This window comes from Salminus brasiliensis, chromosome 7, assembly GCF_030463535.1.
Source record: "Salminus brasiliensis chromosome 7, fSalBra1.hap2, whole genome shotgun sequence".
NCBI lineage: Eukaryota > Metazoa > Chordata > Actinopteri > Characiformes > Bryconidae > Salminus > Salminus brasiliensis.
Genome location: NC_132884.1, coordinates 24,362,737 through 24,381,569, shown reverse-complemented (window position 1 = coordinate 24,381,569; position 18,833 = coordinate 24,362,737). Strand labels below are relative to the sequence as shown.

The window sequence follows — 18,833 nt, the reverse complement described above, 5'->3', positions numbered from 1 at the left end:
TCAGTCGAATGTGGCTGTGGCGATGATGAGATCGATCGGGCCGATGATTCATTAGCACTCCGGTGGCACTGTTCCTTTCTGCTTATCAGCTGCAGCAGAGCCACAGGGATGGCGGACTGGATTATGGATGTGCAGTGGGAGGTTATGGTGGGCGACGTGGGGGGTGGATGTGCATGCTGCTGTAATTTGTTTGCTCTGATGGAGCCTCCCGAGAGATTTTTTTTTTTTTTTTTTTTTTAGCGGGTGGAGGTTAGCAAGCATAACCAGTTTAATGATCGACGAATCCCCCCTCCCCTCCCTTGCAGAGGTATATATACACTGAAGGCAGACTAGCTCTCCTGCTGTTGTTCTCACAACAGGCAGAGAGAGGGAGAGGGAGGGAAGGAAGGAAGCAAGCAAGAGTGAGAGACCAAGTAGGACCGTACAGGAATTAAAACACAAGCAGCTACAGCAGTCAGAAGTCAAAATGAAGGCTGCCTGCTTGATTTTCCTGGGGAGCCTGTGTACCATCAACGCAGCTCCACGTACAGTGACAGAGGCACCACTTCCTATCACCCCGCGACCAACAGAAGCCAGGTCCCGCTTCGCAATGCTGGACGACGTGCGTCTGCTGGCTAACGGCCTCCTCCAGCTGGGGCAGAGCCTGCGAGAGTTTGTGCACAAGACCAAGGCGCAAATCAACGACATCTTCCAGAAGCTGAACATTTTTGACCGCTCGTTCTATCAGCTCTCAGTCGTGACCAGCGAGATCAAGGAGGAGGAGGAGAAGCTGAAGAAAACCACTACCTTCCTGAAATCCAACAACGAAGAGATTCGCAATTTGTCACTGGAGATCAACTCCAAAATCAACAACATCCTGCAGGAGCGAAGTCACCTGCAGAGCAAAGTAGGAAGTCTGGAGGAGAAGCTGAAAGGCCTGTCTGAGAGCATGATGCCCCTAGAGCAGCTCCAGGAGATCACTGCCCTGAAGGTAAGTGGACCTGCTTCAGATCACGCTGGTGTTTCCTCATCAAATCACTGTAGATCCAATTCTCATCTCTACTTATATGTGTTACCATACTCTAATGTGAACAAATGAGAGCTACTGACTATTACTGAAGACTGCATTTAGAGTAAATTGAGACAGGTTATGAACTGAAGACCGTCCCCCTCACATAAGCACTGAAGAGAGGTTTGTTGCAGGACGTCATTGACTCTCAAGAGAAGACCATCAAAGACCTGCTAATGTCAGTGAGAGAACAGCATGAGCAACTCAACTCTCAGAAAATCAAAATCAAGAACTTAGAGGAGAAGGTACACACTTAATATTGCTTAATAAGATACAAAATAGATAGGTTAACTTAACCACTGTGTTCTCGTGGGAACCATCGTCTTTACTGTTATTTTCTTGCTACATTTAAATTTCAGCTTAATTATGACTCTTTCCAAGAAACTGCTGAAAAAGCTGCAGATTTAAGTCCAGAGGAACCAGACCTTCTAGAGTACTTAACAAGCAACTCCACCAATTCAACTATGGACACAACTGGTAAGAGTAAGACATATACATACACATACACATATATATATATATATATATATATATATATATATATATATATATTTATACATACACACACACACACATTATATATATATATATATATATATATATATATATATATATATATATATATACACACACACACACACACACACACATACATACATACATACATACATACACATACATATATCACACAGTAAACCAACAGTTATAGAGGTTTTCTTATGATCAGGGTTTTCTTTTTGCAGACATTCCCACAGACTGCAGTGAAGTGTTCAACAGAGGCCATAGGAATAGTGGAGTTTACCCGATCAAACCCAATCAATCAGAGCCATTCAATGTGTATTGCGAGATCAGCTCAGGTAAGAAACAAAACACAGCCCATCCATGTTGACTCAACATTGATCCCCCCTGAAAAATCAGTAAAACTGTTTGCATAGAAGCTCCAAATCAGGTCCAAATAATCATTTTGCTCCTTTCGGGTAAGCCTTAAAACAGGTGATTATGCTTTGAATTAGGAGTGGGTGATATTTTTAAAGGCAATTTTATAATACACAATGTTTATCAAGATACTCTGATATGCAAAATAAAAATGCATTGGTGGTGGCAGATTCTGAAAAACTGCTCTTCAAATTCTCTCCCATATTGGGACAGTACAGTGATTTATATTAAAAATCTGCTGAACTTCATTTTAAATTAAACAGACTAATTACACCTTCTGTAATGCAATGTGCAGTTGCTTAGTGTTCCTTACACACTGAGGATATCCATTATATGCTTGGAAAACCTTACCGTGTCATTTATCACAATTCTGTTAAACTGCCGTCATATTGCCCAGCTCTACTTCGAATAACTTTTGTTTTGGATTTTGGACAACAGTTGATATTAATATGTCTTCAATTTGCAGATGGAGTGGCCACAGTTATTCAACGCAGAGTGGACGGGTCTGTAGATTTCGACCAGAACTGGGACAAATATGAACGTGGATTTGGAAATTTGGAAAGTAAGTATATTTAACAGAATATAATAAAATTAACCAAAAGACTGATTTAAATGTTTGTGGACACCCCTTTAAATGAACACACACAGCTCGTCTAGTCCCTGTAGAGAAGTACTGCCAATAGAATAGGACTCTATGGAGCAGATAAACGTGGACCTATTTGCACCATGCCTAATGCCAGGTGTGGGCTAGAGGGCTATAAAGCTATGTGGAGCAGTAATACAGAGTTCTCAGGAATGATGGTGTTCCATCCAATACTTTTGGGAGGATATGGAGACTGACCTCACTAATGCTCTTGATGCCAAAATTTATCAAATCCTCACAGCAATTCTCAAAAATCTGAACACCCTAAACAATGGAAAGAGTTACTCCAACAAAAACAGGATAAAGTCATTTTAAAACCCAATATTTTTGTCTACAAAGTGTACACATATGTAGTCATTTCTAAAAGTCAACAAGAACAAGTACTGAAAAAGAATGCATCTCTAGACACAGCTGAGCATCTATGGCCTGCTGATAATCAGAACACCACTACCATGTGATTGTACAGTAGCCGACATTAAACTAGCTGAAGCTGGTGTCTGGCCAACTGCATTGAAATAGGCTACAGCCAACAAATGCTTGGCATCAGGCCTAGGACAAAATTATGTCATGAGCTTAGCATGTCAGAATCCACAGGGAAAAGTCATTTGAAAAGTCATTTGTCTGACCAAATTCTAATTCCTGACAGTCCCAAGTGGAGAGGAACGCTGTGGACTGACAAACTGATTTAAAATGCCTATCAGGATCAGCCATGAACCTTTCATTCTAGTGAAAAAACATGTTTGTATGGCTTGCTCCTATAAGCCTTCACAAATGCTGACTGACAGTATTTGACCCAGAGCAAACCTTGCAAAAAAAATAAATAAAAATAAAGAAAATTTTATATATATATATATATATATATATATATATATATATATATATATATATATATATATATATATATATATACATATACACATATACATACATACATACACACACACCCACACACACACATACATACATACATACATACATACACACACACACACACACACACACACACACACACACACACACACACACACACACACACACTTTCAGGTGTCACCACAGATTGCTATTCTCACCCTCAGATAAGGTATCAAGCAAAACCTGCAAGACAAAACACTTGTTTCTTGTATTACAGAGGAGTTTTGGCTGGGCCTGGCAAAAATTCACTCCATTGTCAGACAGGGAGAGTACATACTAAACATCCAGCTGGAGGACTGGAAAGAGGAGAGAAGATACATTGAGTATATGTTTACTCTGGATGGCCCTGCATCTCACTATACGATCCACCTGACACCTCTGTCTGGGAACCTGCCAGATGCCATGGGCAACCACACTGGCATGATGTTCTCTACCAAAGACAAGGACAACGACAACCTTGAGGATTCCAACTGTGCCCGTAACTACACAGGTAAAAACACTGGTTTATACTGTATGAAAACACCAACTGTAGCTCGAAAAACATTGATATCTTTAAGAATTCCCATCTTTTGACAATTTACAGGTGGCTGGTGGTTTAACGCATGTGGTGACACCAATCTAAATGGGCGGTACACCTGGGCGCGCTCGAGAAGTCGCAGTCTGCGCAGGAAAGGGATCTATTGGAAACCCGGCAGGGGGAGCTCTTACACCCTCAAATTTACAAAGATCTCCATAAGGCCATCGTCCTAGATTCAGTGCTCGCTGAACCTCATTGATTGGGCAACTCTCGATCAATGAGAAAGGTAGACAGCAGTGACTCTGGCCAAGAGATGTTTCCCCATTCTCTTCACACTCAGTCCAAAAGCGCAGACTCGTCATCAAAGAAATGATGCAACGGCACCAGGTCATTGATGTCTGACAGAGTTGTAGATATAAAGGAGATGTTGCATGTGCAGTTTTGATAGAACTTGTCCTTTCTGAATGATTTGGAAAAATTGTTCATAGAGAACACAGAAATAGCTGAATGCACTTCTAGTAAAATTGCATGCTGATAGAAATTGAGACATTTTGAAACCACATGTATAATCGTCCACCACTGAAATATCCACTAAGAGTAGTATAGAGCAATGCATACATGTGTAAGAGTTCTCAGTGTCTTGTTTGTTCATTTTTTTTTATTGCAGTTTAACTTAAATACCGTATTTAAACAGTGTTCATATTCCCGCTACGTTGGTCAAGAAACGCGCTATGATAGTACTAACTGTTTGCTCAATTACATTACTGAGTCATATTGACTCCTGGCTACAAACTGTGCATACCCAACTGTACAGGATTTTGTTTACGAATATGTCTTCAGAAATAGTGTAACACACCATTTTTATAACAAAAAAATAAACTGAAACTCAACAACCATCTATTCTGTCTTCAGTACGGCTGTGCATTGCGAAGGTTCTACAGATACAAGCAAATTCTCTTATAACCAAATTTAGCTACTGATACATAAACCTTACTGTATTTGCTGTGAGGTTAATGTCCATTCATTATTTGAACTCAGCACCTCTGCTGAAATGCTTACAGCTCCTATCGCATTCTACAACCTGGTTAATTTGAATGCTCAGTATTTCTACAGTATTACTATAGATGGAATATTCAATATTGCTAAATAATAGTAAACAAACATCTATGCAAGTCATCCCTGGTAAAACTGTACACTCAAAGTCTTAAGACGCCAAATTAAAGAGTCTTGAGTAAAGAGTAAATGTTTTTAGGCCAAGTTTGCATATGTAGTACCTAAAAAAAACAAACATGTTTAGTAAGCAGATACCCTACATTCCCCCACTCAACATGACTGACCTAGCTGTTGGACCGTTGGAACTTTTTTGGAGCTACGGCTACCTTTTTTTTATCTACCAACAGGCAAACATGTCCTTTGTAGTGAGTTATGTCAACATAAACTGATAAAGGACCTTGTCTGGGAGGCCTTGACTAAAATAGCTGTTTGGACCAGTCATACAGGTCATACATGTGAACCAGTGGCAAGGCCATGCGGTTGGCGAACATTACTAGGTATATCCCAAAAAAGCAGCAGCATATTTGGTTTTAAACATGTAAGTACTGTGATTATGCTTTAACTGGCTGCGTGTTAATCAATATGCATATTCTTTTTCTACTTCTTGACAAATCCATGTAGACTCCAACCATGACATTTAAAGACCTTACTGCATTATGGTGTCCAACCAGTCAACTTCAGCCACTACGGAAGGCTTATCACAGAATCACAGTCTCCTAGAATTACTTTCCACTCAATTGGTGAATTATCTTTATTAGCCCAGATATTCTATAGAATATCAGGACTAGATGTTTGACTGGGTTATTTAAAAAAAATATACATATTAAAACCATATTCGTTTAGGACAGCATATGCCTAAACTGCTGGGTCGCTCTTTGGGATTATACTGTTATATATTATTCATTTATTTGTAATGTTTTACTTCCTTTGAAGACTTCCAGAGTACAATTAAGTTTTTTTATAATGTTACTATTAATATTATGTTTATTATAATTTGTAGTTATTATTAGTATAACAATTGTGTGCATCGTACGAATAGGAAGGAGTGCAAACTACTGGACTAAGGACTACTAGCACTGGATCATCTAGGCTAGTTGAAACTACAGTACCTGTATGTGGTGTTGGGCACATAGATGTCCCTGGCCGGGAACTCCAAGATCTCTCTGGTCGGCCGCACACGGCTGTCTGGATAAGGCTTAACCTGGAGCAGCTCTGGGGTCAGACAGTAGTGAGGATTCTCAGGCGCAGGAGAGATGTCAATCTTCAACTGAGCTGTAAATAACAAAAATAAGCAAGCATAAGTACATACTGCTTGTGACTGTCAGGGTTACTCATTCCTCATTTTCACTTAACCCATTTCATTTGTTAACGGCAATTAAAGTGAAAACCATAAAGAGTAGCAGTCATTTCTTCTTCTAGTGAGAAGATGCTGGTCCAAGTATTCACACATCTAATGTAACAATATACTATAGCACTGTTGTGCTACAGGTACATTACATACGCCTGAGATCCAAACCCATCCACCAACCCGTCATTATACTAATACTTAAGCATCCTAATGGTGACATGCTTGTGCAGCAACAGGCAGCAGGTTATCTTGGCTGAACCCATCAATTGCTTATGTATTTGACTGCATCAGAGTTTTTTGGGGTTTTTTTCTTTGTTGCTGCAGAATCCTGAAGTTTGTACTACTGACAGCTTTTCACGCTCACCTTTAATGATTCTTGCCATTTTTGATCCAAATAGTTGATCCAACACATATTAAATTGATAGCTGTTGCTGTTTGTCGACTACTTGCATGTAATAATTGCTTTATAGTGTAGTGATTTATTTCCTGAGATTAAAAATGTCTTTTGCAAGTGAGCCCTGGCCAAGCCTGAATGAGCTCTGATTGGTTTTTCTAGTGGGTGTGCATTAAAACTGCAAAAACGGCACAAAACAGACAAGCGTCTTACAGATCATCCTATTCGGACACATTAACTAATGCTTTTAACTGCTGTTTTATGGATAACTTATTGTTGCTCCATTACGTTTTTAACAAGGCTCTGCACTAAGCTAAAATGAACTAAGAGATAATCTGGTTTTACAAATCAGTCTCTAGGAGACTTTGACCAAATAGCGATCTGGAAATATCTTGTCAATAAAATCCTTCTTTGCACTCTGTCTGTCTGGTTTATTATAAACAACTTCTTCCCAAGTCAACAAAGTCTTATCCGACCTTTCCGCTCCACCTAGCTGTCTAAAGCAGTGAAGAACTTATTATTATTATTTTCAAAAACCACCATAAACATGTCAATAGAGCTTTATTTCAACTGACAAGTGTAGTGACATTTAGCAGCCAAAAGAACTGTCCTTTACAGCGTATTTTAGTCTGAAGCCAAAACATAGAATTGTAAATGGGCATGTAGAACTGCACCTGGGCCCAATCCAAAGTCACATCCCTCTTATGTAGATGTCAGAGTTCAAATACTTCAAATATGAATAAAGACATTTTATGGCCCCTTTTATGAACAGTTAATATGGGATAGATGTAGATGACATCATGGTGACTGTTTACTGTTTAAAAAACCTGACAACGTATCTCCACTAAAGATTCTTCTTCCTGTTTCGTAAAGCTGTACACAACAGTCATTTTTTAATCAGGGTAAACGTAAACAACGCTGCAGAATATGTTCCTGAGACTGTTCCATTAGTTATACTTCGTATCTCCTAGGGGAATTCAATCAATGCACAACAACCAAATCGCTTAGAAACATTCATCTGTGTCATTAGGTACAATAAATTAGTAATAATATTCTCAATAAAAAGCTGTCCCCTTTTCTCAGCGTGATAGATCTGTACTGTCTCATTCTGGAGCGTCCTACAGGCACTAGAAGAGCTAAGGCACTTTTAAGCATTTCAGCTAATGGACTAAGGACTTAAAAACAAACCAAAAAAAATAAGCCTTGGATTTCTAAATCTTGAAAGGTGCTGCTGAAAAGGAAAACGAAGACATTTCTTGAAGGCAAACACTCTGAACAGAAAACATTACATAAGGAGGTCAAATGAGAGATTAGATGAGCTAAGTGGATTTGCAGAGATAAGATTCAGCACAAACCTAGTTACAACAATTCAGACTTGGGATGAAAACTATAGCAGACATGCATTATTAATTCAGATATCTGATAGGTTTAGAAAAGGCTCTTAAGCAGATTTATCTTGAGGTTGTAGAGTTTTAAGGATGTCATTATAAACAAACACAAATCTCAGTGGAAGCTTATAAATATCTCAGAACCGTAAGGGACATTCAGCAGACGTTTGACTAAATCTGCAGTATTCATCAAATTCGTCCCTCTGGCATACAGGTTCAAAAATGTAACACTAACTGGAAAGCAGTTTTTTTTTCCTTCTCAAATGCCACAAGCATATAAAAAGGGAAACCACACTTTTAATGCATTCTAAAAAAAAGTGATTTTTTTTCTGGAAAAAAAAAAAAAAAAAAATCTGTACCTGTGATGGGTCGGAGTCTGCGTAACACTGAAGAAGGCCTCCTCATATCAGCCAAAAACTTGTATAAATCCTCATCACTTAACCGATCACCCTCCTAGCATGAAACAGAACATATGATTAGGATGTTTAAAAATGACTTTATGAAATTTCGTACCAGTCATTATAAGACTCAATAACAAAGCAAACACTGAAGGCAAGCAGGCTTAACCATGCACTTATTGACAATCTGACAGCATTTTCTCAACATTCTAAAGCCTCCACTAAAGCAATGCAATGTGGCAAGGAGCACCTTTTGGACTACATATCATAACCGACGTGTTGCTCACAATTAGAACTATAACTGACCTAAACACAGCCTGTATCTGTATCTGGTCAATACCACACAATCCTGTAATGCCCTTAACATGTGTATTCATTTTCTAATCAGTTCCACTTTCTAAACCAAACAGTCACTTCCGAGCAGTCTCTGTTTTATCATGTCAGCATCATCACTGCTGGGAGTGAGGTGGCAAAGTGGGGGTAAAGTCTGACCTGTTTGAAGAAATTGGTGACCGTAAGGGTAGCGGGTCTAAAGCTAGTCAGATTGCAGGACTCATCTCCACTTGTGGTCCTCTCCAAAGAGCGACGTCCCACAATGCTGGAATTCCTCCTCTCGGACCATGATCCCTTCCGTTCTGCATAGACATAAGGGAGAAATTAAACCACCATCAGCACACACTGTTAACTAACTGCACTATTAAAACTAAACAATGTTTATGTTTTTAGCCTTTAAGGGTGTATTTTGCTACCTTCATATTTAAGGACACACAGCGGAAAAATGTCTGACTGCAGATTAAAAGTACGGCAAGGTTACGAAATCTGTGTGTAAAGTCCATATAGGGACCATTTACACATCACCAGGATGCATTATAACACTAAAAATGGGAATGGAGGTTTGTAAAATAAAATCAAAATTCACAGAAACACAAACTATATAGCTGCCAACAGGTTTAGCACAAGCCTGGAAAAAAAGTCCTAGAGCCTACACAGGCTTTCTACAAGTAATAATGTACGGATCAATTTCTTAGAACAAGATTAAGCCTAAGCCTCTGGATATTCAGCAAGTTTAAGCATTTTGAATCTGGGAATGTAAGGCTTATTGAGATATCAGGGCTTATACAAGACATTGGACAAAAGAGCCCAACAACCATATTCAAACACTAGGACAATGCCATTTTCACACCATATACAGTATATGGATAAAAGTATTAGGACAACTGCTCATTTATTTATTCCTCCAAAATTAAAAAAAGGAAAAAAAAGTTTATAATAAATAATAAAAATAGAGTTTTTATCCTGCTTTTGTTGAAAAACTGGTCTCTACTGTTTAGGGGAGGCTTTCTACTAGATTTTGAAGCATTGCTATGAGGATCTGATTGCATTCAGTGACAAGAGTGTTCGTGAGGTCAGGATGCCGGATGATCACTTCACGTCATCCCCAACTCACCCCAAAGGTACTAATTTGAGCACAATCATTCCACTGCTTCACGGCTTAATGCTTGGTGGGCCTTATATTCCTGTTGCCCACGCCTGGCGTTAGGCATGGCGCCGATAGGTTCACGTTTATCTGCTTCAGAGAGTCTTTACAGGGACTACTACTACGAGTAGCTGAATATATTTATTAGAAGGGATGTCCACAAACATTTGGATAGCGTATGTTTATGTGAGCATTTCTAAAACAGAAAACTAAATTATTAAAGCAACCTTTCAATTCCAGTATCCTCCAAGCATATACTAAGTAAGGGTGGGCAATACTGATTACAGTATCACCTACCAAACACCAACAGAATTTTCAGGATATGGCGAATTATATAATCAAAATAATATTTAAAATATTTAAAATAAATAAATAAATAACTAGACCAACCTGGCAAACCCATTTCCAGCTCAGTGTCTCTCTCCAGACTGCCAGCACTGTTCACTATGTTCATCAGGTGGATAGCGGTCCAGGCAAAAGGCATCCTGTAACGTCCGAGCCGCTGGCAGAACTGCTCCGACTGACTGCGCAACTTCTCCAGCTTCTCCTTGTTCTACACCACACAGAAAAACAGCGCATTCATAAACACCTTAGCTTCACTAACTACAAAAAAATCCTTTGCACTACAGATAGGGAGTCAACAGCTTTTCTAATAAACAGACTTACTTTGGCGGCATCAGACTCTTTGAAGACCATGTAAGGTTCTGCACATTCTCCAATGTCTCCCTGCTGTAAGACCTTTTCAAGCTACACAGAGCAGAGGATTTCTCATTAGACATATTTTTCATATTGTACACACAATAACACCATTGATCTGTTTACACTTCTCTAATCACAATAAAGGACACCAAGTGTTACACAGACTGTAGGTGCAGTCACTGACTTTGATAACCAGGAAGACATCCTGGGAGGGGTAAGTGATGGAGAAGATGGCGGAGCGGGCCAGGGTAGAGATAGCAGCCGTCTGGATGTGAGGGCGCAGCATAGATTTCGTCTGCTCCGAGTTCAGGTCAAAGAAAAAGTTTTCTGATATCTGAAGACAGAGAAAGGAGGGCGATAAGTTACGAATTAATAATGAAGTCTGAGAAAGAAAAAAAAAAAAAAAGTCTTCTTTGAAAGGCAGATGCTACCCTCTAGTGTCAGGCTTTAGTAAAGGATTTTTAAAACAGACATCCATGGTGGTGCAGTAAATAAATATGTACATTTTCAAATCTAATTATATTAAATATACACATATAAGATTTATGTTGACCAAATCACAACCTGTCTATAATCAGAAGATTTTGCACTGAACCTCACATGGAAATCTCATATATGGCAATATGTATATTTTAAGCAAGTGGCATATTAGAATATTTGGAGTTATCTTATGCCCAACAAATATGTATATATATATGAGATAGATTTGGTTTTTTCCCCCCCCAAATACAGGACAAAAGTATTGGGACTACTGCACACTAATTTACAGGAGATTTTATGACAGCATTCCTGACTTTTCTGCACTATGCTCTGAGCTCAGCACTATGCAATTCTGCTCTGTAACTTTACATAGTTGCTGTTGTTTCTAAACGCTTCCACTTTTCAATACTACCACTCACAGTGGATGAGCACAGTTGTGGAATATCTAGAAGGGGGAAAATTTTACAAACAGGATACTATTACAGTACCATGCTGGAATTCACTGAGCTCTTTATAACCACTTATTCTTTCACTGATGAGTATGAAGGCAGACTCCATGGCTAGGTGCATGAACTCAATTCATGTCTCAATACTTTTGTCTATATATAACATATATAAGATTTCTGTATGACCAACTAAGAATACATCAACGTTCTGAAGGTTCTCCTCGGGCCAGATTTGTATGATGTCTTAAAATTATGTAAATGTCTTTCACTGCTGTCCAGAGACCTGCTATAGAGATTGAATACTTTCTTCTCCACACATTTCCCTACACAGTCTCAACTTTTCAATGGTGTTTAAATCAGGACACTGTTTTGTACCTGAACTGAACTTCTTAACTCATTAACCCACTCCATAACTTCATGAGCGGTGGGACTTCTTGCATTGTCTTGTTAGCAAATCATGGTCTATTGGTAGTGTCCCTCTCACAAGACACTACCTTCCCAGTCTCTGTGGCACTCATCAATTGCAACGGACCCTTCACACTTCAAATAAGACTTAATCACCTCCTACTATGAAACTGTTATACATGCACATTTGCACAACTGTAAAAATGTTCATATCATTGTATGTTACCTCAGACCCTGCACATATGTACATATCCATGTCTTGCATTTTAGCTTTACCTTTCATGTAAAACAGCTTACTTTATATTTTAATCATCCAAAATGTCAAATATTAGCATAAAAGAAAAAGAACACAACAGCGTGCCATCAGAGGGTTTAGCACAACGTAAGCCTCAGGAACAGACAGGGCAGATTACAGTTTGCTAAAATTGCACTGAAGTCCTGTCAGGACTGTGTTCTCTTATTTTTGTGCATTTACTGTATCTAATTTATCCAACTGCACTTTGATTATACTTACTCCTTGTATGTTTTGTATGTACTGGGCAACTATACAGTTTACTGTCTGTAATTACTGTATAAAATGCAGGATAGCAGATTTATTTATCCATTTATTTTGCAAAACTTTACACAAAAAGTACAGCTGAAATAGAACATACGTGCAGGGTCTGAGGAAACCAACAACCTACTTTTTTGTTTGTTCGTTTGTTTGTTTTTGTTTTTACAGTATGTCAGTGAACATTTTGACAACTGAACAAATGTGCATGTAGCCCAAAGTTATCAAGTTCTGTTTGAGGTGCAAGAGGACCACAGCACTGGGGAAAGGTAAGGTATTGTGAGGTGGACAACCCAGGGTTATAGATTTGATACACTAACGAGACAATGCAAGGAGCCACACTGCTCATCAAGTGATGAAGTGGGTTAATGAGAGGGTTTAGCACAAGGTAAGCCTCAGGAACAGACAGGGCAGATTACAGTTTGCTAAAATTGCACTGAAGTCTCTCTCTAGATCCTATTTCTATCTCTACTTACTGCATCTAATTTCTCCTACTGTTCTCTACTCATATTTACTGTATTCATGTTTTATTGGAATGGTGCAACTATACAAATGTACTGTGGGTATTTACTGACTTTTGTACAGTCAGTACTTTACCCTCCTATGTGCTGCAGTTTAGTGTTTACTGCAGCACCATGATTCCGGGGAACCGTATTTCACCTCTCCACTCAATACATGGCTTTGATAACAGGAGTGAAAAAGCGTGACTTGACTTGACAAATGGCAAAGGGCTGACAAATGGTAAAGAAGCAGCCTAAGGGCTGTTATTCCTATAGTTCCTATACTCAATATAGAAGAACGTTAATATCGTAGTCGTCGTTTTATATAAAACTCACTGTCCAATTACTTACAGACTGTCCAATTACATACAGACAGCATTGCATCAACAGAACATGCAATGCATGGAAACAACAGAAAAAAAGTGTAGTATGAAAACTGTGTTTAAAATTCAGGGATAAATGAAACATGAACTATGAACTTGACCCACAGTCTTAGAATTCATGTAATGTTTCCACTGACCTTTACAGTATAGCACTTAATAGCCTGGGTTAAGGTCAATTTTAATGACTTTGCAGAAGCACCCAAGTTTTCAACCAACAAAGCACAGACGTAGGCATAACAGCTTACCTTTTTCTTCTCCTTGACATCGTATAAGGCCAAACTTGCGAATATTGGCTCGATTTCAATCTCAAACCTTTGAAGAGAGAGCAGAGAGTCAGCAGAAAGCAGCAGTTCCTATTAGATTTTAGTGGAGAGTAAAGGAAGGGGAAGCTTTTAAAACGCTGTCCTTCACTTACTTCAGGGACAAGCACTTGACGAGCAGCCTCTGGCCAAAGTGTTCTTTTGGGACATCGGGCACACAATGACGTTCAATAGGCTCCTCCTTAAGAACACAAATATAAGAAAAAAAAATTTAAACACATGGCAATCAATACTGTAATTTCTAATAATTAGCTTGCACCTGTGCCACTTTATCTTCATCATTAATCATGATGATTAATCAGACAAATTGTGAAAGGGCTAGTCTATACATTTATTAGTCTAGCAAAGACTTAGTCAAAGATTTTCACTGCTGTTTTCTTTAATGAAAATAACACAACCTCATACTCATACTCATACAGGGCAATGGCAAAGGTACAACGGTCAGAAAAATGGTACAGTGCCACACCTCATCCAGAACAGGGTGCAGGGCGAAGAGCTCACGGTGACGATTTGCTTTGCGCTGATCCTCATTGTGCCGATCAATCTCCTCATTAGGCACTCGGTCCAGCAGGTGAGGAAGCAGAGCATCAGGCTGAGAGTTCTTTAGGTCAAATATACTACAAGCCCAGCTTCCCCGTGGAGTGTCATCTATGGACATGGACCTGCGCTTCAGATCATCCTGAAAGACAAACATACACTGGAAGAAGGTGTGGAAAACACACATTTCTTTAATATACTTATGTATTATTTGCACTTTGCACCTTTTATTAAAACTGAATAAAAAAAATCCTTATTAAGCTTCTTTACATATCTTGGTACAATTTTTATACAGCTGCCTAGGTTTTGAGGAAAACTGTAGGTAGTTTGAATATAAGAAAGCTCTAGAATGGCTTTGTCTAATTAAATACTATGTGAGCTTGAGGTTAGTTTGGTTTGTGTTAGGATATTGCAGTCTGGTTTGGGTATTTGAGCTGCAAGGAGGAAAGGGAAGCTTATGAGAACAGTAAAAATGGGTAGAAAATAGGTAGGAAAAAGTGAAAGATGTATTGAAGATATGTATAGTATTATATCTGTATCTGCATACTCAAAAAAAACCCAAACAAACAAGATCATGAAGGTTACACTACACCCACTGAACATCAGTTTCCATCAGGCAAATGGTATAGGATGTCAAGAGCAACCAGAAACATTAATAAGAGATAATTTTTACCAAATGCAGAAATCATGAAGATATTTTGTTTTTGTTTTTTTTTGTGATGACATATCTTTATGAAAATGTTGGTGTGATGTCTTTATATATTGTCAGTGTTTTAAGTGAGCTAAGACAAACTTCCACAATGTGGACAATACACTCTATTCTATTCTGTTCTAAATCTCAAAAGGTCTAGATTTTTGATATTCCTATTTATTTAATACATACAACCAAATTCACATCAGTGGTGGATAAAACTGCCTAAAACCACACAGTTAAAAAGGGCTTTTACTAAAAAGGGTTCTTTAGTAAACATGATAGGTGTTTTAAACTATATAGGTGTTTTTGCCTTGTTGAAGGGTTCTTTGGGTTGGTAGGGGGAAAAATGTATACTTCTATAAAGAACCTAAATTTGGTTATCTACAGCATAGCACAAGCCCCTTGATCATGACGTGAAAGAACCCATTTTCAGTACTACATTGAAGCCTTAGAGCATACACAAATTTGTTGTTGAAGACTTGGCAGATTTGGTTTATTTAATAACGAACCCTGGTGTGTGTATTCTGTTAGTGTAGTTTGCAAGACCACCTAAAAAATATGAGAACCTGTGAACCTGCCTGCCAAATGTCCATGTGTGTATATACGGAGTATTTTGAATTGGTGTCAAATTAGTCCTAGTCTTATTTTAATTATGGTATGATCAAACATTTATGGGTACATATGTACACATGTATTAATAGATATATTTATGGCATCTAAAGATTTTACATATGTGTGGTTACACATACACACATTAATGCATCAGACTCTCAAAAGCAATAACCCACTCAAGGTAATGGGTTTTGCTCACCACACCAAGGGAAGCGAACAAGAAGTATATGTTTGGCTCCATACTTCCACTTATGAGTAAGATTTCCACACTGTACTCATACTTTTACTGAAGTACAGTTTCTCTGCACCATCCCTACAGGTAATGAATGTTGGCCTAATCTCTGTGACCGATCAGAGGCACGTCTGACGCCGCTGTGAATATAACGTCTATGCAGGCTTACCTGATCGTCCTGATAACTGCTGGGATCCGGTAGCTCATCTGACTCGAACACCTGCTTGGGTAAACCTCTCTGCCTCTCCTTCTGCTTGTCTAGGGTGTTGGGATTAAAGCCTGTACCCAGTTTATGGTACCTGTACCAGCAGCAATAACATGTATTAGAAAAATCAACAAAATGATCAAGCCTACACATCAGGCATCATCAGTTCTGGTCCTGAGTATCCAAACAGGTTGGCGATTTCTCTGCTGCAACACACCTGAGTCAGTTCAAAAAGTTCAACCAACTTTGCTAGACGCTGGCCCTCCAGAACTGGAAATGACTGTATATGTATTCGAGGCATTAAGGCTACATACAATTGAATCCAAATTTCTGTCTTTAAATACCCACAGCCAAAGCAATGCTGATTAACTTAACTGGCTGGTCAACCAGACTTGATTTAAAGAGGCAGTTCATGTTAAGTGTTCAGCCTAGAACAATGTTCTTCATATAACCACCCTGTTCAGACTGGGTGAAACCTTTTACTCTAACACAATGGCAGGCTTTGTGATCATAAACCCTCGTGATTAGACCATAAACAACCATGTAACTGTGCGAAGAGACGCAGCTTGTGCTTGTCTACTCTGCTACCACCCTGCTCAGCTGTGTAATGCAAGTTTACTGTCAGAGCACTACCCCTGTTAAATGTTAAAGAGCAGAACAACTGTTCCTACAAGTTCCAGAAAGTAACACAACCTACAGGCATGTGAGAGTCTGCATGGACACTCTAGGTGAAACAACAGCAGATCACTGGCACTCCATTATTAAGTACAGGTGGTGTGTAATTAAGTAGCACATCTAAGGCATACTAACTCATCCATTTACTAGAAAAACTGAAATATGATCGTTCAGAGAAAAGCACAGATGACTGAGAAAATAAAGGGAGAACAGGAAGAGTAGGTTTGGATTTAACAGCAAATGCTGAAGTACAAACAAACATGGCTCAGTTTTCAAGATATCCTGCTGGACATGAACATGATAGGCAAAGCACCACTTCATACTGAGCTTTGTAATGCATCCATTTAGTAAAACAGATCCAAGTGAGCATTGAAATCAACACAATACAACAGTGCAAAGAACCAAGCAATCTTACTTGCGGTTGACAACTGCCCAATCCTCAGTGTAGGATCTGATACAGTCTCGGACATGTGCATCACTGTCTCTGAAAAGCAAAACAAATGAAAAGCATTAAAATAAAAATTAGTCACATGCATAAATATTGCCTTCAATCATCTGAAACAAACATTTAGACTGCTTAGGACCTTTCTATCCAACACAGGCTTTTTACTGTTGTGTGTGTATATGCCTATACCAATTTGCCTTGCCATAAAGTCCCCCAGCACTGAGCTGTGGAACAGTGGAACTATGTTCACTGAAATGATGGTGCTTAATCCAACAAGTTGGGGATGAGATCACCAACATTCTGACATCATATCAACATTCTTGTCACTGAATGCAGTCAAATTCTCACAGCAATGCTCCAAAATCTAGTAAAAGCCTCCCCTGGACAGTAGAGACAGTTACTCAAACAAAAGCAGGATAAACTCTTTTTAATACCCTTTTTCGGGAAGAAACAATAAATAGGCAGGTGTCCCAATACTTTTGTCTACACCTATATATAACCTCGTCTGATCCTGGCCATGATGAAACTGTTTATAAACTTGTTGATATAGGATATAGCATTTTTTCTGATGACTTCACAAAAACTATGAACTCAAAACAGGCCATGGTTGCAGCTTGTTACCATATTTGTAGTGTATGGACTGAGGAGAGAATGAGGAAGTTAATAACATTTCCACACTACGTCATACTTTTTTATTTTAAAATAGCGAGTGTGTTGGTTTCTGGTTAAAAAAAAAAAACAAAAAACAACAAGCTGTAGGAGCTTGTAGGAGGACTACAATGTCAATCCACCCCAACAACACAACCACAAACAGCTTGCAACAGTTTTGGCTATTGCACTACTAAGCAGTGCTGTATGAGGTGCCCTATTATTAAAGGATCTTTACTGAACTGCATCCTGAACATAGTCTTTGTATTAAGATCTTACAAAGCATGAGGTCACTGCAGTGCATTTTAGGCTTAGATTTTAAATTTAGATCCTAAAGTGGAACTCTTGTGGCGACGGTAGCTAAAGAACATGATACAGAAATAGAAGGAATATGCATATTTACGTATACTGAACTCGCACAGTGCAAAGACATCAGCACTGATAAACAAGACAGTTCTTATTCTAACACCAATATACTAACATTACAAGCACAAAGTTGTGGACTAACATATTACATAAAATTAAGAGCCTTATTTATTTATTAAAATCAGTCAGTCATTTTTTTTTAACTTAATTTAGCATAACTAGCTTATGGATAGTGAAAGTGGGCCTGAGAGGAAACAGAGAATCAGGACACAAGGGAGTTCCCAAACTTCACTAAAGATAACAAACAAGTTCTATTGAGAAATACAAAAAATAAAGCAAAGGAAGTTTCAAGCAATACAATAAACAGCATAGCGAATAGCGTGGGAAAGACTAGAATAAAGGATGGCTGTAAAAAAAAAAAATAATAATAATAAAAATAAAGTTAGAATAAAATACGCTCTGCTAAGAGACATGGCTCTAAACCTAATAAACGTACTAGATTTAAGCATCATTTACACCGAC

At 38.6% G+C, this 18,833-nt stretch overlaps 2 protein-coding genes across 21 annotated transcripts in view; one reads left to right on the top strand and one right to left on the bottom strand.

Annotated features, from left to right (window-relative positions):
* Window positions 1–18,833, bottom strand: part of dock7 (dedicator of cytokinesis 7) — a 62,680-nt gene that overhangs the window by 37,078 nt on the left and 6,769 nt on the right. For all 20 annotated transcript variants that reach the window (XM_072684283.1, XM_072684269.1, XM_072684265.1 and 17 more), the window contains exons 4-14: window positions 17,268–17,336; window positions 16,142–16,271; window positions 14,364–14,576; window positions 13,993–14,078; window positions 13,823–13,889; window positions 10,998–11,147; window positions 10,781–10,861; window positions 10,505–10,667; window positions 9,130–9,272; window positions 8,599–8,692; window positions 6,219–6,381 (exon numbers count right to left, since the gene is read on the bottom strand). In XM_072684283.1, the coding sequence (XP_072540384.1) occupies window positions 6,219–6,381; window positions 8,599–8,692; window positions 9,130–9,272; window positions 10,505–10,667; window positions 10,781–10,861; window positions 10,998–11,147; window positions 13,823–13,889; window positions 13,993–14,078; window positions 14,364–14,576; window positions 16,142–16,271; window positions 17,268–17,336 (1,359 nt within the window). The remainder of the gene's footprint in view (window positions 1–6,218; window positions 6,382–8,598; window positions 8,693–9,129; window positions 9,273–10,504; window positions 10,668–10,780; window positions 10,862–10,997; window positions 11,148–13,822; window positions 13,890–13,992; window positions 14,079–14,363; window positions 14,577–16,141; window positions 16,272–17,267; window positions 17,337–18,833) is intronic.
* Window positions 357–4,952, top strand: angptl3 (angiopoietin-like 3). The gene is made up of 7 exons (XM_072683016.1): window positions 357–970; window positions 1,183–1,293; window positions 1,408–1,525; window positions 1,792–1,905; window positions 2,451–2,546; window positions 3,757–4,029; window positions 4,123–4,952. Exons 1-7 carry the CDS (start codon window positions 467–469, stop codon window positions 4,287–4,289), a joined length of 1,383 nt encoding a protein of 460 aa, XP_072539117.1. The 5' UTR covers window positions 357–466; the 3' UTR covers window positions 4,290–4,952.